The sequence below is a fragment of the Sinocyclocheilus grahami genome, unplaced genomic scaffold, assembly GCF_001515645.1.
Source record: "Sinocyclocheilus grahami isolate Dianchi unplaced genomic scaffold, SAMN03320097.WGS_v1.1 scaffold1301.1, whole genome shotgun sequence".
Classification (NCBI taxonomy): Eukaryota; Metazoa; Chordata; class Actinopteri; order Cypriniformes; family Cyprinidae; genus Sinocyclocheilus; species Sinocyclocheilus grahami.
The window spans coordinates 125,226-150,651 of NW_015506480.1; the positions used below are offsets into that span (position 1 = coordinate 125,226).

Below are 25,426 nucleotides of genomic sequence, written 5' to 3' on the forward strand. Positions count from 1 at the left end.
TTACAAGCTTGTTTTGACCTCACTGATTGGAGTGTTTTTGAAGCTGCTGCCACCGATCTGGACGAGCTCACAGAGACTGTAACATCTCATATCAGTTTCTGTGAAGACATGTGCATTCCTACCAGGACTCATTTAACTTACAACAATGATGAACCATGGTTCACTGCAAAACTCAGACAGCTCTGTCAGGCCAAAAAAGATGCTTACAGGAAGGGGGATAATGTCTTGTATAAACAGGCTAAATACACACTGGAAAAGGAGATCAGAGTGGCAAAGAGGAATTATTCTGGAAAAATAAAGACTCAGTTCACTTCCAGCGACTCGGCATCAGTGTGGAAAAGTCTAAAAGAAATCACCAATTACAAGACACCATCCCCCAGCACTGCGGAGAATCAACACCTGGCAGACGATCTGAACGAGTTCTACTTCTGAAATTAAACTCCATTTAGCTACAGTCTTGAATTCCATGCTGCTGCTTCCTCAAATCTGTTCCACTTGGCTCATTCAGAGTCCATATAAATTAAACTCAATTCCGTGTTTTCACTTCTCACGGCTGCTGCACTCCCACAGCAAAGTAAACAAAGCATCAGTATCTGCTGCTCAGATACACCTAACCCTACCTGATACTTTATTTTGAATTTTTGATTATTTCCATTATTTTAATTTTTGTTGAAAACAAAAGTATTTCCGATGTGATATGAGATGTAAAAAGGGAGAAGAACGATTTCGGCAAAAGGCGGACGCAAACTCGGGTCGCTCGCATCAAAAACATTATGCAACCCGCGTTACCACTTGGAAATGTTACTCAGCAGGTGTCTTTTGTAATTTTGTCACGTTAGTGGGCGGAGGTGAAGTAAATAGCCGCTGCCAACAATGCCTGTCGATCGTAACAATATATCGTACCAGTGTTGGAATAGAGAAAGGGGATAGAGTGATTAATAATAAATATCTAACCTAATGAAAAAAATATTTAATGTTATTATATATAGTCCAATAGTCAACTACTAGACAACTAGAAAAATCTTTAGTCAGGGGCAGCCCTAATTGACACAAATAGTAATTTCACCACAAATACATAATTGTTTTTATTTTACCACTTTTCCACTGTCAGGCCAGTGCGAGCCAGGGTTATCAATGAGCCAATAGCTTTGGACATCAAGCTGCGAGTCCAAAATCAAGCTGTTTCCACTGTCGGGCCAGAAGCCCTGCAGCACTTACTCTAAACCCTGTCCTTAACATGGCACAATTTAACCAACAAGGAAGCTGATTGAAAACTAGCTAGATCGCAAAACAAACACATGAGAAGCAGGTGTTTGGTGTTTACTTCAAGACTTCAGACTCCAGCATCGATATCTGACAAATGATTTATGTTAAAACAAAATTACAAAATTTACAGTAAAAATAGTAAATTGACAGTAAATGTATTAAATTGTGTCACGAGTGCACATCAATAATTTTAAATCAAAAAGAGAACACATATGCTTATTCAGATGCATCTTGTAGCAAATTAGCTCAAAAGGGAAATATTAATAATTAATTATAACTGGTTATAATTAATAATAAATATTTAGGTTAGATCTTAGAATTAACTGTAGCAGAATCAATATTACAATTATTTGATCTGTCCGTCCACCGAGCAGACAATATAATCATTTATCAATTCAAGGAAAGATTATTTTCCTGGCCAAGGAACAGTAGCTTTACCTACTTTATGCAGTACTAGCAGTAATTTAGCATGTAGCAAGATTCAACATTCAGTGACCCCCGAATTGTGAGCAGCACAATTAATTGTGAATATAAGGGATTTAATAAATGAAACTATAGCTAACATACATCTAGGGCTGCAAGATTAATCGCATGCGATATTTAACGTGCATCTTATCAGTAAAACCGGTTCTGTAATCAGCGGTAAATCTCCATCACCTGTGGGCTTTCACATTGAGCAGCATTAACTACACAGAGCCGTTGTTCACTGACGAGCTGCGCTAAACCACGTTCATATTCGCGCGATTTTTTGCGCAGCTTGTCAGTGAACACTGCCAAAAGCACCAAAAGTTGGTTAAATGACCATGGTGTTGGTGTGCTTGACTGGCCAGCAAACTCACCAGACCTGAACCCCATAGAGAATCTATGAGGTATTGTCAAGAGAAAAATGAGAAACAAGAGACCAAAAAATGCAGATGAGCTGAAGGCCACTGTCAAAGAAACCTGGGCTTCCATACCACCTCAGCAGTGCCACAAACTGATCACCTCCATGCCACGCCGAATTGAGGCAGTAATTAAAGCAAAAGGAGCCCCTACCAAGTATTGCGTAACATACTTTCCAGAAGGCCAACAATTCACTAAAAATGTTTTTTTATTGGTCTTATGAAGTATTCTAATTTGTTGAGATAGTGAATTGGTGGGTTTTTGTTAAATGTGAGCCAAAATCATCATAATTAAAAGAACCAAAGACTTCAACTACTTCAGTCTGTGTGCATTTAATACACGAGTTTCACAATTTGAGTTGAATTACTGAAATGAACTTTTCTACGACATTCTAATTTATTGAGATGCACCTGTATTTAGACTTTTTCTAAGTATAAGTCAAGTATACTTAAATGTCATTTTAAGTATATTTCTTAGAAGTACATAAAGCACATTTATGAAAAGTACATAAAATGTAGACTGAAAGTATACTTTCTTATTTTTAGTTTAAAAGAAGTATACTAATAGTACACTTGAATAAACGTCTTTTTCGTAAGGGAATTCATTATAATCAGTAATTATGTCCCCACTGGATGCAACAATACACGAGTTTCACAATTTGAGTTGAATTACTGAAATGAACTTTTCTACGACATTCTAATTTATTGAGATGCACCTGTATTTAGACTTTTTCTAAGTATAAGTCAAGTATACTTAAATGTCATTTTAAGTATATTTCTTAGAAGTACATAAAGCACATTTATGAAAAGTACATAAAATGTAGACTGAAAGTATACTTTCTTATTTTTAGTTTAAAAGAAGTATACTAATAGTACACTTGAATAAACGTCTTTTTCGTAAGGGTTTTGATAGTTCCTATCCACACCCACCTTTTGGGTGGAATAGCCAATACCAGGCGTGAATTTTTGAGCGGGAGAAGTTTTCTTTGTCTCCCTTTATGGCCCATTTGCATGTTTATGGCCGGTCTGGAGGATTGGTGCAGTTTTACCCAAAATATTGTACAAATAGTATGATGCATTTCACAAACACATAGGGTACATAATTGTTTGAGGAATAACGAGCAGATAATTTTGATACCAAGAAAGAAACATCTAGAAGATATTAAACCAGAGATACATTCATACACCTGAATATAAGCATTTAGATCTTAACTAATACAAATAACAAGTGGTAACTAGGCTAATATAATAAGGAAACATACAGACAACACATGCATATACCAGATACATTTGTAACTGATTTGATTATAGTCTAAATAAAGAAAATGTCTTTATGTGTGTGTGTGTGTTATGTGAGCATGGTGTAGTTTGCTTGTCAGCCAGGCCGATGGTGCCTGACTTACCGGGGGTCATTTACGTCTCTTTGGAATGTGTTTGAAGTTTGTTGGGGAGACGAGAGTGGTGAAACTGTTTAGCATCTCCTTGATAGTGGGGGGAACCATTGGCAATTTAGCACCCATATAAATGTAGAATGTGGTGCCATGTCTGTAATTTATATGCAAATGTCAAAAGGCTAAAAGGGGTCTCTAAAGACATAAAACCCCAATGATCATCCATGATTTTAAGCAGATTCCATTTATTTGTGATCACAGGAATGCACAAAACAACTATGTTAGGGCTTTTAAGTCCAAAGGCTATGATGGAACGGCTGCCTCCCCTTATTATTATTGCACCCGACCCTTAATTCACCGCCCTTCGCCAAGTTCCTGACAGAAGTGGGTGTGAGAAAGAGAAGGCATAAATGATTATTATTATTATTTTTATTTAAATGTACACAACAGCACACTGCAGATTTATACCCAAAACGAAATCTGAAATCTAAACTGCAAACTATCTTGTTGCTCCGTTTGCCTGTTTTGTCATTTGTAATTACTATTCCAACTGTAGAAAAGATCAATGGTCCAAGCCATTAGATAAATTAGCTTATACATAAAAAAACTGATCATCCAGACTATCATAACCAGACTATTCTGATTATTTTGTCAAATAGACTACTCTAATTCGTGAAACATTTCACAGTGTAGTTATGGTCTGTTAACCCTTTCTGGAGCTCTTAACTGTGTGTGTGTGTGTGTGTGTGTGTTGGGTGGGGGGTAATGTAAGTTTTATTTTTGTAAATAAATAAATAGTGGTTATTTTCAAAGGTTACTGTATGTGTCCCCATGATTTTAATTCCTGTGTAAATGCATTTATGCCGCTTCAGAACACAGTTAAACAGTCTATGTAAATTCACATTTTAGTTGTTCTGATAGTTATTCAGATTTAGGTTTCTGTGCCGCCTTTGCTCTGTAAAGATTGTGTAAAGAATGTATTTGGTCTTGGCAGAATAGATCTGCTATGCTGCTGCGGCAGAGTACCGAGACTTGCAACTGCCAATACATCCACAGACATGCTGCCGTGAGCTTGTAAGCCGTACTGCTGCTTCACATACAACACACATGAATTTACCCCACACATATAACATACATGAAATTACCCATAGCAGAAATATACAGGTGGAGCTGGGGAAGGTGAAAGATTTCTGAAAGTGCACTGCAAACTGCTACAGCAAACACTGGTCAAGTATTTGAATACTGAACAGCAAGCTCATTGGCTATTAATGCAACAGAAACCAATCAGCTGCGCAGTGTAGATAACAATGTGATTATTAGCAGATTAAGTTAAGGACCTATCAGCCTGCGCCATCTAGAGTTTCATGACAGAACTTTGTATTTAACATTTATCTTGTTTCAAGTAACAATTTTTTCATGATTTTAGTTTTAGTTAACTATAATAATACTGCTACTATTAGAGCAGCTCATCATGTGTGCAAACCAGTCAGATGATACGTTAGGTGAAACAGGAAGTTTATTGTCCAATAAGCATGCAGAGTCCATGTTCTGTGGTTGTGCTTGGGGAAAAAGTAGAAATATAAATAGGTCTACAGGTGTCATGAATTCTGTCCATAGAGTTCCATCTGACTGCCACAAGAGGTCACCTCTTCATCATATTGACTCTCACACCACACAGACTGTTACATGTCACTCCGGACTACATTTCCCATCATCCATTGCACTGATTGCACACAGCTGTAACCAATCACATGCTCACCTGAAAGCTATTACACACATTATATAACACCCACTCAGATCCTGCTCCAGTTGCCGAGTATTGTTCTGCATTTATCACTCTCCTAGTGTTAGCTGCTTTACGGAGCCTAGTTTCTAGTTCTAATTTAGTCTAGTCATTTCGTGTTGCCTTGTTTCCTGTTTCCGTATTCCTGCCTGTGTATCTGGGATTAACCCTTGTCTCGCCACTCGGACTCTGTTTGTACTTTGTCTGGACTATTGCTCATGTTTCTGGATTACCCCTCTTGTGAAATTACCGTCATTTTAACATTGCATTTAAAATATTTTAAATAACAAGTTTAAAGAAAACATTTGAAAAATAATAAATTATTTTTTAAAGTTTATCTGGGCGGAAACAACATTTTTACCTCAGACCTCACATGCGTTTTCTTTGTGTCAGTTGCAGCGAGTTCAAAAATGACCACGCGAAAGATGAGCAAGGTGTGGGATTATTTTTAATTAGAAGGAAACTGAAAAGTTTTGTGTAAACCTTGTAATGTCAAATTGTCTTACAATAACTCTACTGGAGCGATGCGTAATCATATTCAATACAGGCATGTAGGCGTTAGCTTAGAGCAGTGGTTCTCAACCTTTTTTTTCCACCGGGCCGCACTATGTTCCAAGTGCAAGTCTCGCGGGCCGCACGCATATCATTTACATATTATGTCATTAATACAATACAATATTATATCTAATCGATTACATTCATTGAAATAAATAATTCTACTCCCCATAAATAACACCCAATTTTGTGAACTTCGGCTTGAAAGGAGTAACAGCACAATCATAAACGGAGTTTCACTTTTATGCGTGGGGGGGCACCCACTGGCAGACGAGCCACGAACACTTTTTTATATGTTCTACATTTCATGTATTTATGTAACACATATTCTACATTAAAACATTAATTTAGAATGAACAATAACTGCTGTACAAAGAGTAAAAAAAACATACCTAATGCAGAAAAGCAGCCTCTTTTTCCGAATTGCGCAGATGACCACTATCTTTCTTTCATCTCTTCTGATAAATTTTCAGTCAAATCGTTTTCTGTGTGCTAGATCAGAGCTAGAGCCCTGCATTTCAGCTCAGGCCCGTCGGGCCGCGACTTTTTTACGCCCCTCGGGCCGGACTTCGGGACAATTTTCACGTCATAGTTCAGACGTCGGCAGGGCCTCGGGCCTGTTTTAGGCTTCTCCTTATTTTTATATTTTAGACATCCATCAATTAGTGATGAAAAAAGATTGCCACGCTGGTGGAAACATGAGACCGTGCTGTCGAGAGCGGCTCAACGGTGTTTAGTGTCCAGCAGCAGCAGCACCATGCGTGCCGTCAGAGCAGCTGAACAGTTCTGCATTCAAATGCACGCAATAGGCTTAAGCTTGCCGCAAAGCATCTGCAAAAGTAATTACCATAAATGCGTCGGGGGAAACGGTAAGGAGATATTTTAATTATTTACTAATAAACTAGTGTTTTCTGAGTCGGTGTAGCAAGGATGAAGGTGTCGATCCTGACTCGCCATCTCCTCATTAGACACGTCTTTAGAGAGAAGTGCATCTTTACGGATTATGATCATAATGAAAGAGTTTTTTTTATTTGTTTTATTTCGTTAAGTAGTCATTTAAAGCTTTCTATAGATATATTTATCATGTCTGTGAGGCATGTATTCACTGAGTTTGATTTTATAAAAGCACAACGTTTTGTTGATATTGTGTGCACACAAATAAAAGTAGACCCTTTACAGTTACGAATGATGTATTACTCTTACCTTTATGAGCAAAAATGACGGCGTATCCACTGAAAAAAAATGCAAGTGATCGCGCTGTCGTCTCTATGTCCTGCAAAGCGCGCTTCAGCTACCACTCTCTGCGCAAACTATTGGATACAGCGCACATTTATCTAGGTTTAACATTTAAACATTGTTATATGCTTGAACTGTTTTATATCTATAGATATTATTTTAGTCAAGTCGTGATGATTTGAGAAGGCTAAATTGATCAAACATATGCTCACTGTCTGCCGCTGGCCACTTGGTCGTTACTATGTGTAACGTTAATTAGGCTATGTGAGTACTGCTCATGTCTGAAAATAATATATGAAAAACTAAATTATTTTACATAAAAACATTAGGCTACAGCTTATATTTATTTAGTAAATTTTTTAATTAATGTAAAAACTAAAATGAATTGTAAAACTGTAAGTATTTTTTTTATTGTGTTCAGCACGGTGGGCCGCATTTGAATTTGTAAATGTCAATCACGTCATTCACTACAACCTGCGATCCCATCCACGCCATCTATTCCTCTAACAAAGACCCACTTTGGTGGTGGTGCGGGATGTCCAGACGCTTTATGAAACGCTATCGGCTTGCTTTTCGTTATCTCTGCGTGCCTGCGACTTCAGTTCCTGCCGAGCACGTTTTTTCAAATGCAGGAATTTTATTGTTAATCGCCTCTGGTCCCGTCTTTCACCAAACCACGTTGATAATTTCACTGAACAAATAACGCATGGTCTGAGTAAGTAAAATGGGCATTGTTGCATTTTGTTTTTAGACGATATAGCCTACACGAAGTACGTTTTTAAAAGCCGTTATAATGCTATTTCGTGATAAACCTTCCTATTGTTTTTGACTTGTGTTTTAATATATTGGCTAACGTTATATGAAGATGAAGAATTCTGTCAGGCTATTGATTGATTTTCCATTGTTCTGCATTTCCCCAGCTGATTAGAATAAATAAGCTATGCTTTGGCCCGACGTTGAGTGTATTTTTTTTAACGACCGCCTAAAATTAAAAGATGATAACGCGAGGCAAGTGTGCGGCAAGCAGAATTCATTGAGGTATTTGACAGTGTGATTCATAGATTAAGTTTAGGCTATTTCAAATATAGGCTATTATATATGCTACACACACGCACAGAGGTTTTTTTTCTTACTATCTTTTGGGGGTTTCTTGCTTTTAGACTAGTTGACTAGTCGGATACAAAACTTTCGTTTAAACGTCAGTCAAATTAGTCGTCGCGCACATCCCTAGTTACAACAGGGTTGTAGAGCCCATACTGTGATTCACTCCCACTTACGTAACAAACACACAAATGCTTACTGCAGGCACAGGAGCCACTCTGAATCTTTTCCTCTCCAATTGTATTTAGCTTCTCTCCAAGCTCTCTTTACATAAGCCACAATAGGTGCAGACATATCGAAACCCAGAGTTTTAAAATGTAGAAAGCAAATGTGAACGTGATACACAGACCCAGCCTGAAAACATCAATCAGTGCCACATTCCTTGACACAACACATAACCACCACAGACAAACAAACAACTGAGGTTTGTGTGACATGTTGATTAAAGACCTATATAAATTATCTGATCCATGTAATGCTCTTGGGAAACTGGAGCTGAATTTACTTGGCAGCACAAGATGAGTGAGATAATGCATTACACATTGCTTCACATTCAAACACATACATAATTTTGTATTCAGCTTCTTACCATTTTCAGTTCCCAGTGCATTGTGCCAGTTCCAGAGTCCTCTGGGGTGTGGCAGGGTTGGGCACCAGCGTTCCTAAGAATTACCAACCATATGCAGCGAGGCTCTGGATCACTGCAATCCACTCCCACCGAAAATTCAAAACACCATTCCTTACCCACTGGAGCAGGGACCCTGGATAGGTGCCGCTTCACTGAACACATCATCATCCTGATAAAACATAGGGGATCACCGAGTTCACCACAGAGACCAGACCCACAGATTTAAACAATCTTAATGTGCTCATCGCCTCTTGGACATTAGAACTTGTCCCACTTGGTGATCAACCAGCCGACAATATATTGAATGGTTTCATTGCCATTTCTAATGATTCTGAATTCAATCCCAATATTGGCTTTCCACACCATTGTACTTGTTCATCCTGGAACTATTTGCAGGAATTCAGACTCACATCTATTCCATCTCTGCTGATCAATGGCTCTTCACATATTTTGCAGTATGTTTCAGAATATTTTGCAGAATATCTCGAATCCGACAACATACAAATTTGTACTTAGGGGTCCAAGTATGCTTTGTGGGACTTTATTCCCTTCTTCATTCTGTACAGGCTCAGATTGGATATAGAGTCATGTCCTTTCCCTTCCTTGTTTCTTCCATAGATGTCCCTGCATTATGCAATCAACAAAACCTTCAATGTTAATGCAGATGTCGGCAATGAACTCTCTTGACATAGTCCGCAATATGATTCAGAGCTTCTGGTTGGTCTCCCTTTTGGCAAAATTCTTCATTCTCAATGAGTAACCTCCATTGCCAGAGTAGACTGAACCAGTGTAGACTGAACCTGGCTGATCTGTAGGGTGCCGGTGGATCAAAACAAGACTAGGTGGAAAAGGTCTATTCCACTTTTAGTAGTATGACATGCTATTAATTTGGATAGTTTTCTAGCATCCACTTGCTTTGCTTCTCTAAACCAATTCTAGAGCTCAACGATTTTGTCACAAAGCAGCAGTCCTAGTATCTGTTAGCCCAGTGTAAACACTGCCAATCAGACGACTGATTGATTGACTCCTTCATTCCATCCCTCTATCCCTCTGTTCACCTCATTCCTGAACCACTCGATCCCCAACCCGGTCAATGCTCCTGCTGATGTCATGAGCAGCTCTTTTTATACAAGCTCTCTCACTCTCTCTCTCTCTCTCTCTCTATGTCTCTTTCTCTCTCTCTCTCTCTCTCTCTGTCTCTTTCTCTCTACCCCCCTCTGGCTGACTTGGCCTGTTTCTCTGTCAGCTCATTTTACATTCAAAGACCTGGCCATCGCTGCCGCTTTCTTGCTTAACTGCTACTGCAATCTTCTTGGTTTGACATTTTTTCCCAGTGAGTAGGGCGGAAATATAACAGAGATACAGGGCTGGTGCTACCTACAGGCAGAGTAGACCATTTTCTAGGGCCTCTAGCTTGGAGGTGGGGCCTCCATAACTGTAATATCACTATATGCTAGTCCACCAATCAAGATGGGCAGCAAAAGGCCAGATCTTTGTCCATTGGATATAGAGGAATTCACACTCATTTTTGGTGTAACCAATTTAATGTCACTGTTTCAAAGTTGGTCCCTCTGAAGAATGTATGAAAAGATAGCTGCAGAAAAGTTAGATTTTTTTTTTCAGCATACCCTGATTCTGCTGACTTATGGCACATAAACGACCATATCCTTTGGAGGCTGCTAAGCTAAAGGCCAAATAGGCACACAAAGGAAAATGCAGCTAGTGATCATGTATTTTGACGAGACTGTAATGTATTATAAAAATAAACTGGGCCTTGTTCTGTCAATCAGTGTCATTTTGCTATAGGTCATTTGCCAGTTTATTCTAAGTTCAAAAGAGCACAAGCGCTGTCAATGCGTAAATGCTGTGAGACACTTACAAGTACAGTTAAAGTAAAAAGGTTTGTATTCAAAATTACAGCAAAGACACTAGAGCATTTTTAAGGTTTTTTCTTAATTCCACTGATGTTTACATTACTGCTCTACATAATACTTCATTTTTGTGAGAATGTAGTTTTGAAATCATACTGTAGTTGTTTTTTATTGAAAAAGAAGCATACATTTTTTATAAAGAAATAATTATATTACTTTATTATTAAAAGTTTCATCTCACAAGTCTCCATCTCTACAAGAATAAGATAAAATAAATAAAAACATGCTATGAATATGTTAATAATAATGGCTGACTTTACATGAAAGGTCGAGTACACTGTATGATGGGAAACAGTATTCTGAATGGTATGCAGTTACATGCTGTGCATTTTGGCAAAAGTAGTACTGTATATCATCCCGTTATTCTATTCAGTCAGATAATCCACATGCTTCAAAATAAAGTATGCTATAGTGAACACAGCTTCATCAAACTGCTCTGGTTTTATCAGAAGAAAGATAAACCTGTTCTTGTCATTAGATTCATTCTGTAGTTTAGAAAAGTGTGTATTCATTAGAGTCACACTCACTTGCATAACCACACAGCTCTCAGTGATTGGAAAAACCTCCTCACTGACCTATATTTAGTCAACAGTAGAAATAGTTTAATACTAAAAATAATGTTCCATTATTTATGAATAAAATGTGTCAGTGGCCCCCTCACTCTTGTTTTCCACATATCTGCACATGTTCCTACCATAGAACTTGCAGCAGACTAACCACGCGACAATGACTGTTTGACCTCTTATACTGACTGTGGATGATGATTTTGATGTAGTCTCCATATTTATCCTGTGACCAGTCTCAGTACTTGAATAAGATTTAAAAGACGTCTAATCCATATAGGATTCAACACTGTGCATCAGGCCTGGAAATACTATTGTGTCATCACTAGCAACATTTTCACTGTCAGGCCAGTGTGTGCAAGGGCTAACAACGAGCCGTGCTGGGCCAATGGCCTTGCAGCTCAAGCTCCGATCCCAAATTCAAGCCGCGTTTCTACTTTACGACCAGCGCTGCTGTAAAACCCGCCCTTAACACGCCTCTCTAAAGCAAACATCACACAACCCCAGCATTTCACCAGCGAGGGGAAAATGAATGAAAACGTACTTTTACGTTTTACCTCGGTTCCCTGAGATACGGGAAATGAGTACTGCGTCGCTAAGATGCTATTGGGAAAACTCATTTTTCTCAGATGACTGAAGCCTTTTTTTAATAACACAGTGTAACTGCACGGCCATTGGTACGTGCAGTGATATAAATAAAGGACCAATGGGTCGGCAGCGGAGCTGAACGAGCCTATGGTGATGGAGCCCGCCAGAGCCCTGCCAGAATGGACGGGACCATCTGGCTATATAAGCGGGCCTGTTGCCATAGGATTCAGGTTACTTCGACTGAATGCAGTTCTCGTTCCTGTTTCTCAGGAAACCGAAGTTACGTTAGTAACAGAGTACATCCCTGTCGATACTTCAGAATGGCAGAACAGTTTTTAGCGTCAGGGAACGAAGGTCAATGGATTGTAGGGTCTCACTGGGAGGGTTCTTTAGTGTCCTCAGTACCGTGGACAGATCCCATGTAGGGACTGTGGAAGGACGAGGTGGGTTGAGCCTCCTAGACCACTTCAAAAAGCGAACAATCAGGTTTTTCCTGCCCACCAATTGGCCTCCTATAGGAGCGTGGTAGGCTGCTATAGCTGCTACGTAGAACTTGAGTGTGGAAGGGGAATGGCCCTTGTCCAACAGCTCTTGCAGGGAGGACAATATCCGAGATATGTCACAGGAAACTGGGTCTTCACCGTGGGTCGTGCACTAGGCGGGGAAGACCGACTATTTAAGGGCGTAGAGGTGTCTCGTTGATGGCGCTCTAGCCCTAGAAATTGTATTTAATACACTCTCGGGAAGGTCCGCAGGCTCCCACCGAGAGGCCAGAGGTGCAGAGCCCACAGCTCGACTGGGGATGCCAGAACTTTCTGTTTGCTTGAGAAAGGAGGACTCATCTCAGGGGGATGGGCCATGGAGCTTCTACTAGCAGCTGAGACAGCTCTGCGAACCAGTGTTGGTTCCTCCAGAGCGGGGCCACTAACAGAACCTTGTGCCCTTGTTCCCTAATTCGCCTGATTAACTGTGGCATTAGGGTGATCAGGGGGAAAGCGTAAAGGAGGAGGTTGGGCCAGTTGTCGGCCAATGCGTCCTTGTCCCTTGAGAAATAATTTGGGCAATGAGAGTTGTCTTTTGAGGCAAAGAGGTTGACCTCTGCCTTGCCAAACATCTCCCAGATTTCCTGAACCGTTTGTGGGTGGAGCATCCACTCTTCCAAAGAGACATTGCTCCGAGACAGCATGTCCGCTCCTCGGTTCAAACTGCCCAGCACATGCGTCGCTCTCAGCGAACACAAGTTGAGCTGAGCCCTGCTGAGTGGTTTGTGATTGTAGCTCCTTGTAGCTTCACTTTTCTGTTCAATCTTACTATCACTCTCTGTTGTTTAAAGTGATAAAATATAGCTTAAAATATATATTAAGAGAAGATTTCAGAATTAGAGACACACATACAACCTTTAATTGAGGATAGTAATAATGTGAGGGCTGTAGATATGGCTATGGATGCGACTAGCTCAGGGAGTCCTGTACATTGTTCGGTTCCAGTTACAGAGCCTCCGCAGCAGAGCGACTGGGTGACTGTGAGGCGGCATAGTCGCAGGTCAAAACACCGCTCTTCCGTTCCAATCAAAACATTAAACAGGTTCTCCCCACTCAGTGACGCACCCACTGAGAAACCTGATCAAAGTGCTCTAGTTATTGGCGATTCTAATGTACGGAATGTGAAAATAGAGACACCAGCCACCATAGTCCAATGTTTACCGGGAGCCAGAGCGCCTGATATCTTGGCAAATTTAAAAGTTCTGGCTAATGCTAAACGTAAATTCATTAAGATTGTTATTCATGCCGGCGCTAATGATGTTCATCTTCACCAGTCAGAGATCACTAAAAATAACATTAAAGAGGTGTGTGAACTTGCAAGTATGATGTCAGACACTGTAATATGCACTGGTCCCCTCCCTGCTTACCGTGGTGATGAGATACATAGCAGACTGTCATCACTTAATGGCTGAATGTCTAAGTGGTGCCCGCAGAATAACATAGCTTTCATAGACAATTGGACAGGTTTTTGGGGCAGACCTGACCTCTTGAAATTAGATGGTTTTCATCCCCCCTTGGGTGGTGCCGCTCTTCTGTCTAGAAATATGGCACATAGTCTTAGAGTTTGTACTTGACTAACTGGGGCCCAGGTCAGGAAGCAGACAGACTGCCTAAACCGACCGTCTGCTAGCCGCCTCATATCACAGAAATCAGTTAATTCTCAGCACATAGAGACTCTTTCACCTAGATATCACACTATAGAGACTGTGTCTGTTCCCCGAACTAGAAAATACAAAAAACGTCCAAACCAATTTAAGAGTAACTATTTATTGATGTTCAACAAATAAAAAACAGATGTAATACGGATAAACAAATGATAAAGCTTAACTTATTGAATATCAGGTCCCTTTCTATGAAAGCACTTTTTGTAAATTATATGATCACTGATCATAACCTAGATGTGCTCTGTTTGACAGGAACCTGGCTAAAACCAGATGATTACATTATTTTAAACGAGTTTACCCCTCAAGATAACTGTTATAAACATGAGCCGCGTCCAAAAGGTAAAGGGGGAGGTGTTGTTACAATTCATAACAATATTTTCAATATTTCTCAGAGGGCGGGCTTCAAGCATAACTCATTTGAAGTAATGGTGCTTCATATAACTGTCAGCAGAGCACGGGACACAGAGGTAGGTGAAATACAAACAGCAGGTTTATTGAACACAGAACGAGGAGAATCCAGGTAAGTGAGCGGGGAATGGGAAAGTCTCTTGGGTCTTATCTGAGTGATAACGTCCTTTTCCTTTCCAGGTAATCCGAGGGAGCAGGGCCGTGCACAGGGGGGTGGCCCGGTGCCTAGAGCCACTGCCCGTTGCCCTCATCAGCTGAGTTGCCCCTCTCACCAATCCCCCCCATCACCCCAGCTCAAAGCGGTCTGTTCCTGCTCTGCTAAAGATCTGCTGATTCCGGTAATCCCCGCCCGCTCCGCAGCATTTCTCACGATCTGTGTGCTGCTCTCTGGAGTGGAGACCACAGTTCCCAAATGCCGTTGCATTAACAGGTAGATGCATTGCAATCCACATTACAGTCAATGGATGATTCGTTGAATTAGTAATTTGGTAGTTTGTTTTTGTATTTCTGTTGGTAATGATTTGCTCTCGGTCTTTTAAAAGTGATAACAACAAAGTATTCACATTCTTAGAATTAGAATGTCTAATCAAATTATTGTACCTGATCATATCGAATATAAATAATACAAAATTTGCTATAGAAGAAAAGTAGAAGAAAAAAAATACCTTCGCAAAAAAGAAAACAGAAACGGAGAGAAAGAGCGTAGGGAGGCTGCTAAAGACAGTTCAACATTGCAAACATGAATAAAGCTCCAGTAAGCCAGCAGGTAAATCATCATATAGAATATTTAGCAGTTTGTCACACTAATTCTTGTAATTAAGTATATTTCACATTATAATCACTTGTCTTGATACTAGTAATCTATAAAAAATATAGCTACTGTTGCTTACCAGTTAATAAAGTAAAGTAAATGGGTGCCTTCCCTTCCCCCATATGTTTCTCCTTTTCACAGTCTGGCAGAAATGATGGGAGGTTCCAAAATACATGGCCACATGACAGTAAAAGTGTACAGTTGCCAAGAAACAGGGTGGGTAAACTTACCCACTGGCTCAGCTTACCCCACTCTCTCCTACTTCCATTGAAGAGGAGGCAGAAGCAGGCTCAGAGAGTGAGGGAGAGCCCATTCTTATCAAAACATCTACAATAAAGTCTGAAATTATTACAGAGTGTGCTGTCTTCTCTTTTAATTGTATATTTGTAACAACTGGATCATTTTGTATTAACAAGCACACCCCCAGTGCCCCTTTTTTGGTTTGGGCCATTGCCTTAAAAATGTCTGTGCACGGCCCTGCGAGGGAGCAATGGAGCGGGGAAACGGTGGAGCACAGGAACGGTGGAGATCGAGGAGCAGATCGTTGGGGCAATTGGCAGGTAAGTAAACACAGGTAAGGGTCAGGTAAGTCAAGCATACAATGTTTGAGAAGTGCTGCTGATGAGTGCTGACAGGTGGCGGTGCTCAGTAATCAGGTGATTGGGATCTGGTGAGTGTATTGGAGACTGAGATGATTGTGGTGACTCCCTGACAGTACCCCTCCTCCAGGGGCAGCTCCTGATGCCCTATTACGGTGACAGGGTCGGCCATGGCCTCTGGGTGCGGGACGGTCAGGGTGGTTCTGGTGAAACTCGGCCAGGAGAGAGGGATCCAGCACATCGTCCCGGGCCACCCAGGATCTTTCTTCTGGCCCGTATCCCTCCCAATCAATGAAGTATTCTAGACGACCACCCCGTCGCCGGGAGTCCAAGATGTCCTGCACCCTGTAGACTAGGGGCTCCTCGATGATCTCGGGAGGAGGAGGTACTGCTGGCTCGTCGGGTTCTGTGACAAAGGGAGAGGCAGGTTTTAGGAGTGAGACATGGAATGCTGGGTGTATACGAAACCAGGCTGGGAGATGGAGACGGAAGGTGACATCATTAATCTGCCTCTTGATGGTGAAGGGGCCGATGTAGCGGAGACTCAGCCTCCGGCAGGGCAGGCGGAGACGCAGATCCCAGGTGGAGAGTCAGACTTTATCTCCGGGACGATAGACGGTAGACCGGTGGGCATCTGCGTAGGTCTTATGTCTCTGCACTGGCTGCTGGAGTTGGACATGAGTCCCAAACTCTCTCGCTCACTCGGAACCAGTGGTCTACAATTGGAATGTCGGAGGGTTCCTGTTCAGCGGAACAGAGGGTGTTGGTAGCCGAGTATGCACTGGAACGGGGTGAGGCCGGTGGTGGTTTGCTTGAGGGAATTCTGTGCATACTCGGCCCACAGGAGGAAGCGGTTCCAGCTGTGCTGGTTGTCATGACAGTAGGCCCGGAGATACCTCCCAATCTCCTGTATCTTCCACTCAGTCTGTTCATTAGTCTGGGGGTGATATCCTGAGAATAGGCTAGGCGTGGGACCAGGGACGACTGGGGATGGGTAATGGGACCAATTTTCCGGCAGGCAAGTGATGTGGAGTTTTGGAAATGACACAGACTGAGCATCCACGAACATACTGGGAGACATCCCGGGCCATACTGGGCCACCAGTACCGAGCTTGGAGGAGCGAGAGAGTACGGTGGATGCCTGGGTGTCCAGAGCCCGGGGAAGCATGAAGGGAGCCAAGAAGGGTATAACTTAAAGGGGTCATATGATGCTATTTCAAAGATCATTATTTGGTGTATTTGGTGTAACAGAATATGTTGACATGCTTTAATGTTCAAAAAACATTATTTTTAAAATACTGTACATTACAGTAGGTCCTCTATGCCCCGCCTCTCTCAAACACGTAGTTTTCAACAAAGCCCCCTCCTTTGACAAGCGCAGTCTGCTCTGATTGGCCAGCTGACCCAGTGCATTGTGATTGGCCGAACACCACAAGCACGCGTCAGAAATGTAACTCCCCTTACCATAATCGTGAGTGTCAGCTATCAAAGTAAATATCAAGACAGTTAATAATGTCCTTAGTTTTACCATCAGTAAAAAAAAAAAAGAAACTAAACTCTGAAAGGGCAACAGAGTCGCGTGACAGACACAGCGATGATGCAGTACACAAGCCGCGGTTAAGACAGCTGACATGTTATGATTTCTGACAGGCAGTTCACTCTCCTGTGATGTGACCCTGTTCCCCTCACACACTACTTCCGGAAGGCCAAATAAAGTGCTTTTGCTTTCGCACTGAAATACACATGACTCCCTGACATGGCTGCATCAACACTACTGCGTTCATGAAACCACGCCTTCTTTCTTTGCGTGCACATTTGGGCGGCATTATGCTAATATTTCCACATAGTGATGTAGATATGTGGGGGCGTCTAAGAATGAGCCGTTTTAGGTAGGCGTGGTTAACTCTTAACTTTTAAAAAAGAATATCTCTTTGGATTTGAGACTTTAGTCTTTGCAACTTTACAGATCTTCTTTATGCACCAAGAGCTTGTAACACTCCAAAGAGAAAGGAAAACTTGAAATCGCATCATATGACCCCTTTAAGGAGGTGGGTACATAGGTTTTACCTTCTGGGCCTCCCAGCGGAGCAGGTTCGGTCAGAGTGGCGAGGCGGATTTGTTCATCCAGGGCCCACCGGTTGAGGTTAATAAGGATGGCTGGAGGGAGTATGGGTTCAGGTGTGGAGGTTTTGTCGGGGGCATGAATGCTGGAGAGTGAATCAGCCTTGGCATTCTTGTTTCCTGGTCGATAAGTGATGGTGAATTGGAACCAGGTGAAGAAGAGGGCCCAGCGGGCCTGTCTGGGGTTTCGTCTCTTGGCACTGTGGAGATATTTGAGGTTTTTGTGGTCCGTGATGACCGTAAAGGGGTGTTGTGCTCCCTCCAGCCAGTGCCGCCATTCCTTCAGCGCCAGCTTGATGGCGAGCAGTTCCCGGTTTCCGATGTCATAGTTTCCCCGGTGGGGAAAGCTTCCTGGAGTAATAAGCGCAAGGATGGAGTCGGGGAGGCTATGTAGTACTGTGACAGCACTATTCCCATGCCGGTGGTGAAGGCATCCACCTCTACGATGAACGGGAGTTGGGGATCCGGGTGTGTGAGGATGGTAGCAGTGCAGAAGGCCTCCTGGAGCTTCTTGAAGGCGGCTCGAGCTTCGGGGTTCCAAGACAGAGACTTGGATTTCTGACTGACCATGGAAATGAGGGGGGCAGAGAGGATACTGAAGTTCTGAATGAATCTACGGTAACAATTCGCAAAGTCAAGTCAAGTCACCTTTATTTATACAGCGCTTTTAACAATACAGATTGTGTCAAAGCAACTGTAGAAGATTAATTAGGAAAAGAGTGTGTCAATAATGCAATATGACAATTCTGTAAAAACTCATTTTTCAGTTAAAGGCAGTTCATCGTTTAATTCAGTGATGTCATCATCCAGCTCAGTTCAGTTTAAATAGTATCTGTGCAATCAAGTCAACGATATCGCTGGAAATGAAGTGTCCCCAACTAAGCAAGCCAAAGTCGACAGCGGCAAGGAACCAAAACTACATCGGTGACAGAATGGAGAAAAAACATTGGGAGAACCCAGTCTCAGTCGGGGAGCCAGTTCTCCTCTGGCCAGACAAACCAGCAGTTCAATTCCAGGCTGCAGCAAAGTCACATTGTGCAGAGGACTCAACTGGTTCCTGTGGTATTGTCCTGGTGGCCATCTAGGAGACAAGGTCTTCACTGGGGATCTGTCTCTGGGGCTCATCAAGTTGTCCTGGTCTCCGCTGACATTCAGGGTTGTAGAGGTTCTCTCTAGGTGCTGATCCACCATGTGGTCTGGATACGTACTGGATCCAGGTGACTGCAGTGACGATCTGATCTGGTGACCTCGGAATAAGAAAGAAACAGACTAATATTAGCATAGATGCCATTCTTCTAACGATGTAGCAAGTACATCGGGTGTTATGGGAAGTGTTCCCGGTTCCAGTTGACCTAATTATTGCAGCCTAAAAATCCTTTAATGTATTTGAATATTAGAAATGTGTTAGTGTAAGTCAGGTTAAAGAGATGGCTCTTTAATCTAGACTTAAACTGACAGAGTGTGTCTCTCCAAGCCGAGGAATCGTTGGAGTTCCTTAACAGACTGTGGTTGGGGCTAGTCACAGATGGATTGGACCTTCCCCTGGTCCATCTGAATGCCATCTGCGCTGAGGATGTAGCCGAGGAATTGAACCGTGGGGAGGTGGAACTCACACTTCTCGAGCTTCAGGTAGAGATGGTGCTTCCTGAGTTGGTGTAGGACCTGCGTGATGTGGTGGCAATGTTCGGCCAGGTTCCGGGAGTAAATCAGGATGTCATCAATGTACACTATGACAAATTTGTGGAGGAACTCCTGGAACACCTTGTTCATAAATCCCTGGAAGACGGACAGTGAGTTGGAGAGGCCATATGGCATGACCTGATATGCATAGTAGCCTGAGGGGGTGATGAATGCCGTCTTCCACTCGTCGCCCTCCCAGATACGAACGAGGTTGTAGGCGCTACGCAGGTCCAGCTTCGAGAAGATGCGAGCCCCACGGAGTTCCTTGAGGGTGGCCGGGACCAAGGGAAGAGGATAGGGGAGCTTGACGGTGTGTTCATTAAGGGTCCGGTAGTCGATGCATGGCCGCAAGCCTCCGTCCTTCTTGCCCACAAAGAAGAAGCTTGAGGCCGTCGGTGAGGTGGAATGGCAGATGAACTGTTGTTGGTGAGCCTCCTTGATGTACTCCTCCATTGCCTTGCGCTCTGGGATGGACAGGGGGTATACTCAACCTTTAGGGAGTTTAGCTCCAGGCAGCAGGTCAATGGCACAGTTCCATGGCCGGTGCGGTGGTAACTTCGTGGCTGCCTGTTCGATGAAGACATCCTGGAACGCCGCTGTAACAACATTTGTAGGTCGGGAAGAAGGAGGCGGGAACCGGTGAACATTTCAATGAACTTTAATAATAAAATAAACGCAAAACAGCGCGACAGCCCCTCGCGGACGACTGTCGCACACAAACAAAACCAAAACACAAAATAAAATCCAGGCCTGGTCCTCTCTCGTCTTTCACTGTCGTCACTCCTCCTTTGTATCCTTCCGGAGCTCCTCCGTGAGACTCGAGACCGGTGAGTGGTGCAGGTGTCGCGCATTAGCAATTACTCCACCGGCCTCGCTCCGTTCCCACGGCTCTCAGCCCCGCCCCTCTCGTCACAGCCGCATAGTCAGATGAGATCATCGGCACCTCGAGAGGTTCGGGGCTCTCCACTAGGGTGGAGTGAATGTGGAGACTGGGGTTCTTAACTTGGGGCACCGGGACGTTGAGAGACAGTTTTGGATACAAGCTTCACTCCATCAGAGGATCTCGCTGGAATCCCATCTGACTTCGGGTGAATGTTGTGATAACCAGGGGTGTCCCAGGATGATATCCATGGTGGGACCCTCCAGTACCAGAAAGGAGATTATTTCCTGATGTAGACAGCCCACTTGCAGAGTGATCGGCGGAGAACGGAATTTGATGTACCCACGCCCAAGCGGCTTTCCTTGTATGGTCTCGATCTTAAGCTCTTGAGCCTGTCTCAGACAGGGTAAGTTGAGCTGTCTTAGGAGGGCTTGTGAGATGAAATTGCCTGAGGACCCCGAGTCCACGAATGCTGACACTGAAACGGAATGATGTGGGGAGAGTAGATATAACAGGCTGTAATTGGAGAGTACTCACTGCTGGGCGTGGGGGACGAGAGGAGCACGTCTTAATGAAGTGCCTCGGGATTCCACATTATAGACACAATCCCAAGGCTAGATGTCGAGCACACTCCGTGCGTGGAGAGCTATGAAGAGCGAGCTGGTGGATAGGCCGAAAATCTCCATGAAATGGCAAGAGAAAGCCTTGAACGAGTTAATTAGTGTGCTCTGCGAGTTCCAGATAGCTCGTGCCCAGAACAAAGCCCGTCTGGTTAGCAGGGAGATCAGAAAGGCCACTTTAGAATGTTCATTGGAAAACTTATGGGATTGCATCTCAATATAGAGAAAAACTTGAAGTAGAAAACCGCTACATTCAACCGCCTCACCCGAATAGGTGGTAGGGATGGCCATGGGACTGGCAGAGGCAGACAGAGGGTGTGTGACCGGAGAGAGAGCTGCTCGAACAGCGCTGACCAGCTCTTTGAAGGGGTCCACAGCCGCGGGGCTCGGGAACGCCAACTCCAGTCTTCGGTCCAGGTCTGGTCTTCTGTCAGCAGATATACACGGGACACAGAGGTAGGTGAAATACAAACAGCAGGTTTATTGAACACAGAATGAGGAGAATCCAGGTAAGTGAGCGGGGAATAGGAAAGTCTCTTGGGTCTTATCTGAGTGATAACGTCCTTTTCCTTTCCAGGTATTCTGAGGGAGCGATGGAGCGGGGAAATGGTGGAGCACAGGAATGGTGGAGATTGAGAAGCAGATCGTTGGGGCAACTGGCAGGTAAGTAAACAAAGGTAAGGGTCAGGTAAGTCAAGCATACAATGTTTGAGACCAGACAAGTGTAGAGTGTAGTTGGTGGAGACTGAGATGATTGTGGTAACTCCCTGACAATAACATTATCCAGAGAAACAAGTGTTAATGAAAAATCCCCTGTGATGTTTGTACTGGATACTGTATACAGGCCACCAGGGCACCATACAGACTTTATTAAAGAATTTGCTTAAGAGTTAGTGCTGGCTGCAGATTAATTGTTGGTGATTTTAATATCCATATTGATAATGAAAGACATGGACATTCTGAACTCTATTGGGGTTAGACAACACGTGTCAAGACCTACTCATTGTTGAAATCATACTCTATATTTAATACTGTCACATGGAATTGATGTTGAAATTATGCAGCCAAGTGATATGATATCTCAGATCATTATCTAGGCTTGTGCAAACTTCATATAGCTAAAACTGTAAATTCTACTCCTTGTTACAAGTATGGTAGAACCATCAGTTCTACCACAAAATACTGCTTTGTAAGTAATCTTCCTGATTTATATCAATTCCTCAGCATATCCAATACCTCAGGACAACTTGATTATGTAACTAAAACTATGAACTCTCTCTTTTCTAGCATGGTAGATACAGTTGCTCCTTTACACTTAAGGAAGATTAAGGAAAACTGTCTGACACCGTGGTATAATGAGCACACTCGCACCCTAAACAGAGCAGCCCGGAAAATGGAGCACAGCTGGAGGAAAACTAAAATAGAGGTATTTCGTATTGCTTGGCGGCAGGGCCAGACTGGGACGCAATTTCAGGCCAGGAAATCTTACACTCAACCAGGCCACACAGAAAAAAAGGGGCCAAAATTGTACCTTTTGGGGTACAACAGCATGACACCGTAGTAGTACACTGTACATATTAGTACCTTAAGAGTAGTAATTCGTACCCTTAAGGTACTCATTTGTAGGCCTACCTATTAAGGGTAAAAAAGGAACAAATATGTCCTTTTAAGGGTCCTGTTCCAGTGACAAGCTGTTGTACCCCAAAAGGTGCAATTTTGGCCCCTTGTTTCCTGTATAAAGCCTATAAATCCACAACAATTTCTGAAACCAGACAACCCTATTATTCATATGGCCATCACATTAAAAAAGGTCTAAATACTTAGTCTGGGGCCGTGGAAAATAATTAAAGGTTCTCTCTTGCACTGCACCTTCACTTCCCTTTCACTTATCTTCATTTTCCCCAATATCTCTGCCTGGCCCCCCACCCCCCTTTTTTTCTCACCTGTCACTTCTATGATAAAATAACTGCTTCCGATTAGATTATATATGTAAAATGCAATTTATTCCTATGATCAAAAAGCTGGATTTTCAGCATCATTACTCCAGTCTTCAGTGTCACATGATCCTTCAGAAATCAATCTAATATGCTCATTTGCTGTTCAAGAAACATTTTGAACATGTTGTTGTTATTATTATTATTATCAATATTTAAAACAGCTGAGTACATCAGGATTCTTTGATGAATAGAAAGATCAGCATTTATCTGAAATAAAAAGCTTTTGTAATATTCAGTATAATAATTTTTTTTTTGGGGGGGGGATGGATTATAGAAATTATTACTTTTATTTAGCAAGGATGCTTTACATTGATCAAAAGTGATGATAAAGACATTTATAATGTAACAAAAGATTTATATTTTCAATTTATATTATACAGCAATTACCGGGGTTCAAGCACATTAAGGCATTTCAGGTGGTATATTTTAGGGTCTAGGCCAACCTGGATGTATGGCTGACAGTAAGACACATCCCAAATGGATAATATGCTCTCACACACACACACACACACACACTGAAATAAAATGATTAAACTAGTTTATTAATACTCAATAAGCATACTTAAACACAGAGACACAAACACAGACATACATGCACACATTTTGTTCCAGGTATATAGATATTTGAAATAAATGATAGGTGACACAAAACTTATTGCAAGTCTTCTCTTTTTAAGAGTGTATATGTCATTTTCAGGTTTCACTGTAATCATAATCTGGCATAATTGTAAAAACTGATATGTCTGTACGAACAAAATGGTAAACTTGGACTCAGTGTGATTTTAAATGTTATAACAGTGATTTTATAATATCTTAGCATGAATTCATAAGCTAACCTATGAACAGTACTGTTTCAGTGCATTTAATGAGCCCATTGTTGGTCTTTCGCTGCCATCTAGTGGTTATAATTGCAGTTTCTCATACAACACTGCATTTTTAACCTTTATAAATATTATAGTGTTATTTCTTTTGCCCAATCGCTTCTAAATTTTACATGCTTGTTTAGAATGAAATTATGCATCATTTTACACAGTTTAGAGAGATATTGTGGGCTTTATTTTAGGATTTATAGGCCTTTGGGTACACTATGTAAAGAACATATTATAAAATGACCAGTTTATAGTTGTCCAAATGCAAATGTTCAACATTTTTTTTTATAATTATTGACTTAGAGAGTCTAGAGAATATTACTGCACTGATTTGATTGATTTGAGTTAAAAACCGAGGAATAGTTCACAAAAGTAGATTTTTTAAATAATCTCAAATATTTAATGAACAGTTTGATTGGCAGCATTGGTCCCAGAGGTAAAGTTGTTCAGAATGAGATCTATCATATGATATGAAGATCTAGTGTTCATGTAAATATATGAGAATTTTTTAGCAATTTGAGGACATTTACCATAGAAATCTTGTGTTTTTGAAGCTTTTTTAACTGTTATAGCGCCACCTATGGTCCGATCTCCATGAAACTTTGCGTGCTTGTTAAGAGTCATCTGACACATGTTTTCAAAACGTTTCATAAAGTTTTGAGTTTTTGTTTAGGTTTTATAGGCTTTGAGGTATATTTGACCACGCCCCTTTTATAATGACCCCGTTATAGGTAAGCGAAGGACAAAATTCAAAATTAGTTTGATAATTATTGATCTAGAGAGATCAGAGAATATTACTGCAGTGGCTTGATCGAGACTGAGCGAAAAACCTAGGACTAGTTCGCAAAAGTATTTTTTTTAAATAATCTTGAATATTTAATGAACGATTTGATTGACAGCATTAGTCCCAGAGGCAAAGTTGTTCAGAATGAGGAGATCTATCATATAATATGAAGATCTAGTGTTTGTGTGAATATATGAACATGTTCTACAATTTGAGGTCATTTACTTCAGAAATACTGTGTTTTTGAGACCGTTTTAACTGTTATAGCGCCACCTATGGTCCAAATCTCTATGAAACTTTGCATGCTTGTTAAGCGTCTTCTGTCACATGTTGTCACCAAGTTTTGTAATGTTTTGAGTTTTCGTTTAGATTTTTAGGCTTTTGGGTATATTTGGCCACGCCCCTTTTAAAATTGCCCCATTATAGCTAACCAAAGAACAAAATATTTTTTTTATATAATTATTGATCTAGAGAGTCCAGAGAATATTACTGCAGTGGTTTGATCGAGATTGAGCAAAAAACCTAGGA

At 41.8% G+C, this 25,426-nt stretch overlaps 1 protein-coding gene across 3 annotated transcripts in view; it reads right to left on the bottom strand.

Moving 5' to 3' along the window:
- The window catches only part of LOC107568999 (rho GTPase-activating protein 23-like), a 133,747-nt gene that overhangs the window by 87,447 nt on the left and 20,874 nt on the right, over positions 1 to 25,426 (bottom strand). Inside the window, exon 2 of one of the 3 annotated variants that reach the window (XM_016254999.1) lies at positions 8,803 to 9,010. The exons of 1 other annotated variant lie outside the window; for it this stretch is intronic. In XM_016254999.1, coding sequence (XP_016110485.1) covers positions 8,803 to 9,009 — 207 coding nt within the window. In that variant the 5' untranslated portion in view covers position 9,010. Of the gene's footprint in view, positions 1 to 8,802; positions 9,011 to 21,514; positions 21,905 to 25,426 lie in introns of all 3 variants that reach the window. One more of the 3 variants, XM_016254998.1, reaches the window with a different exon arrangement.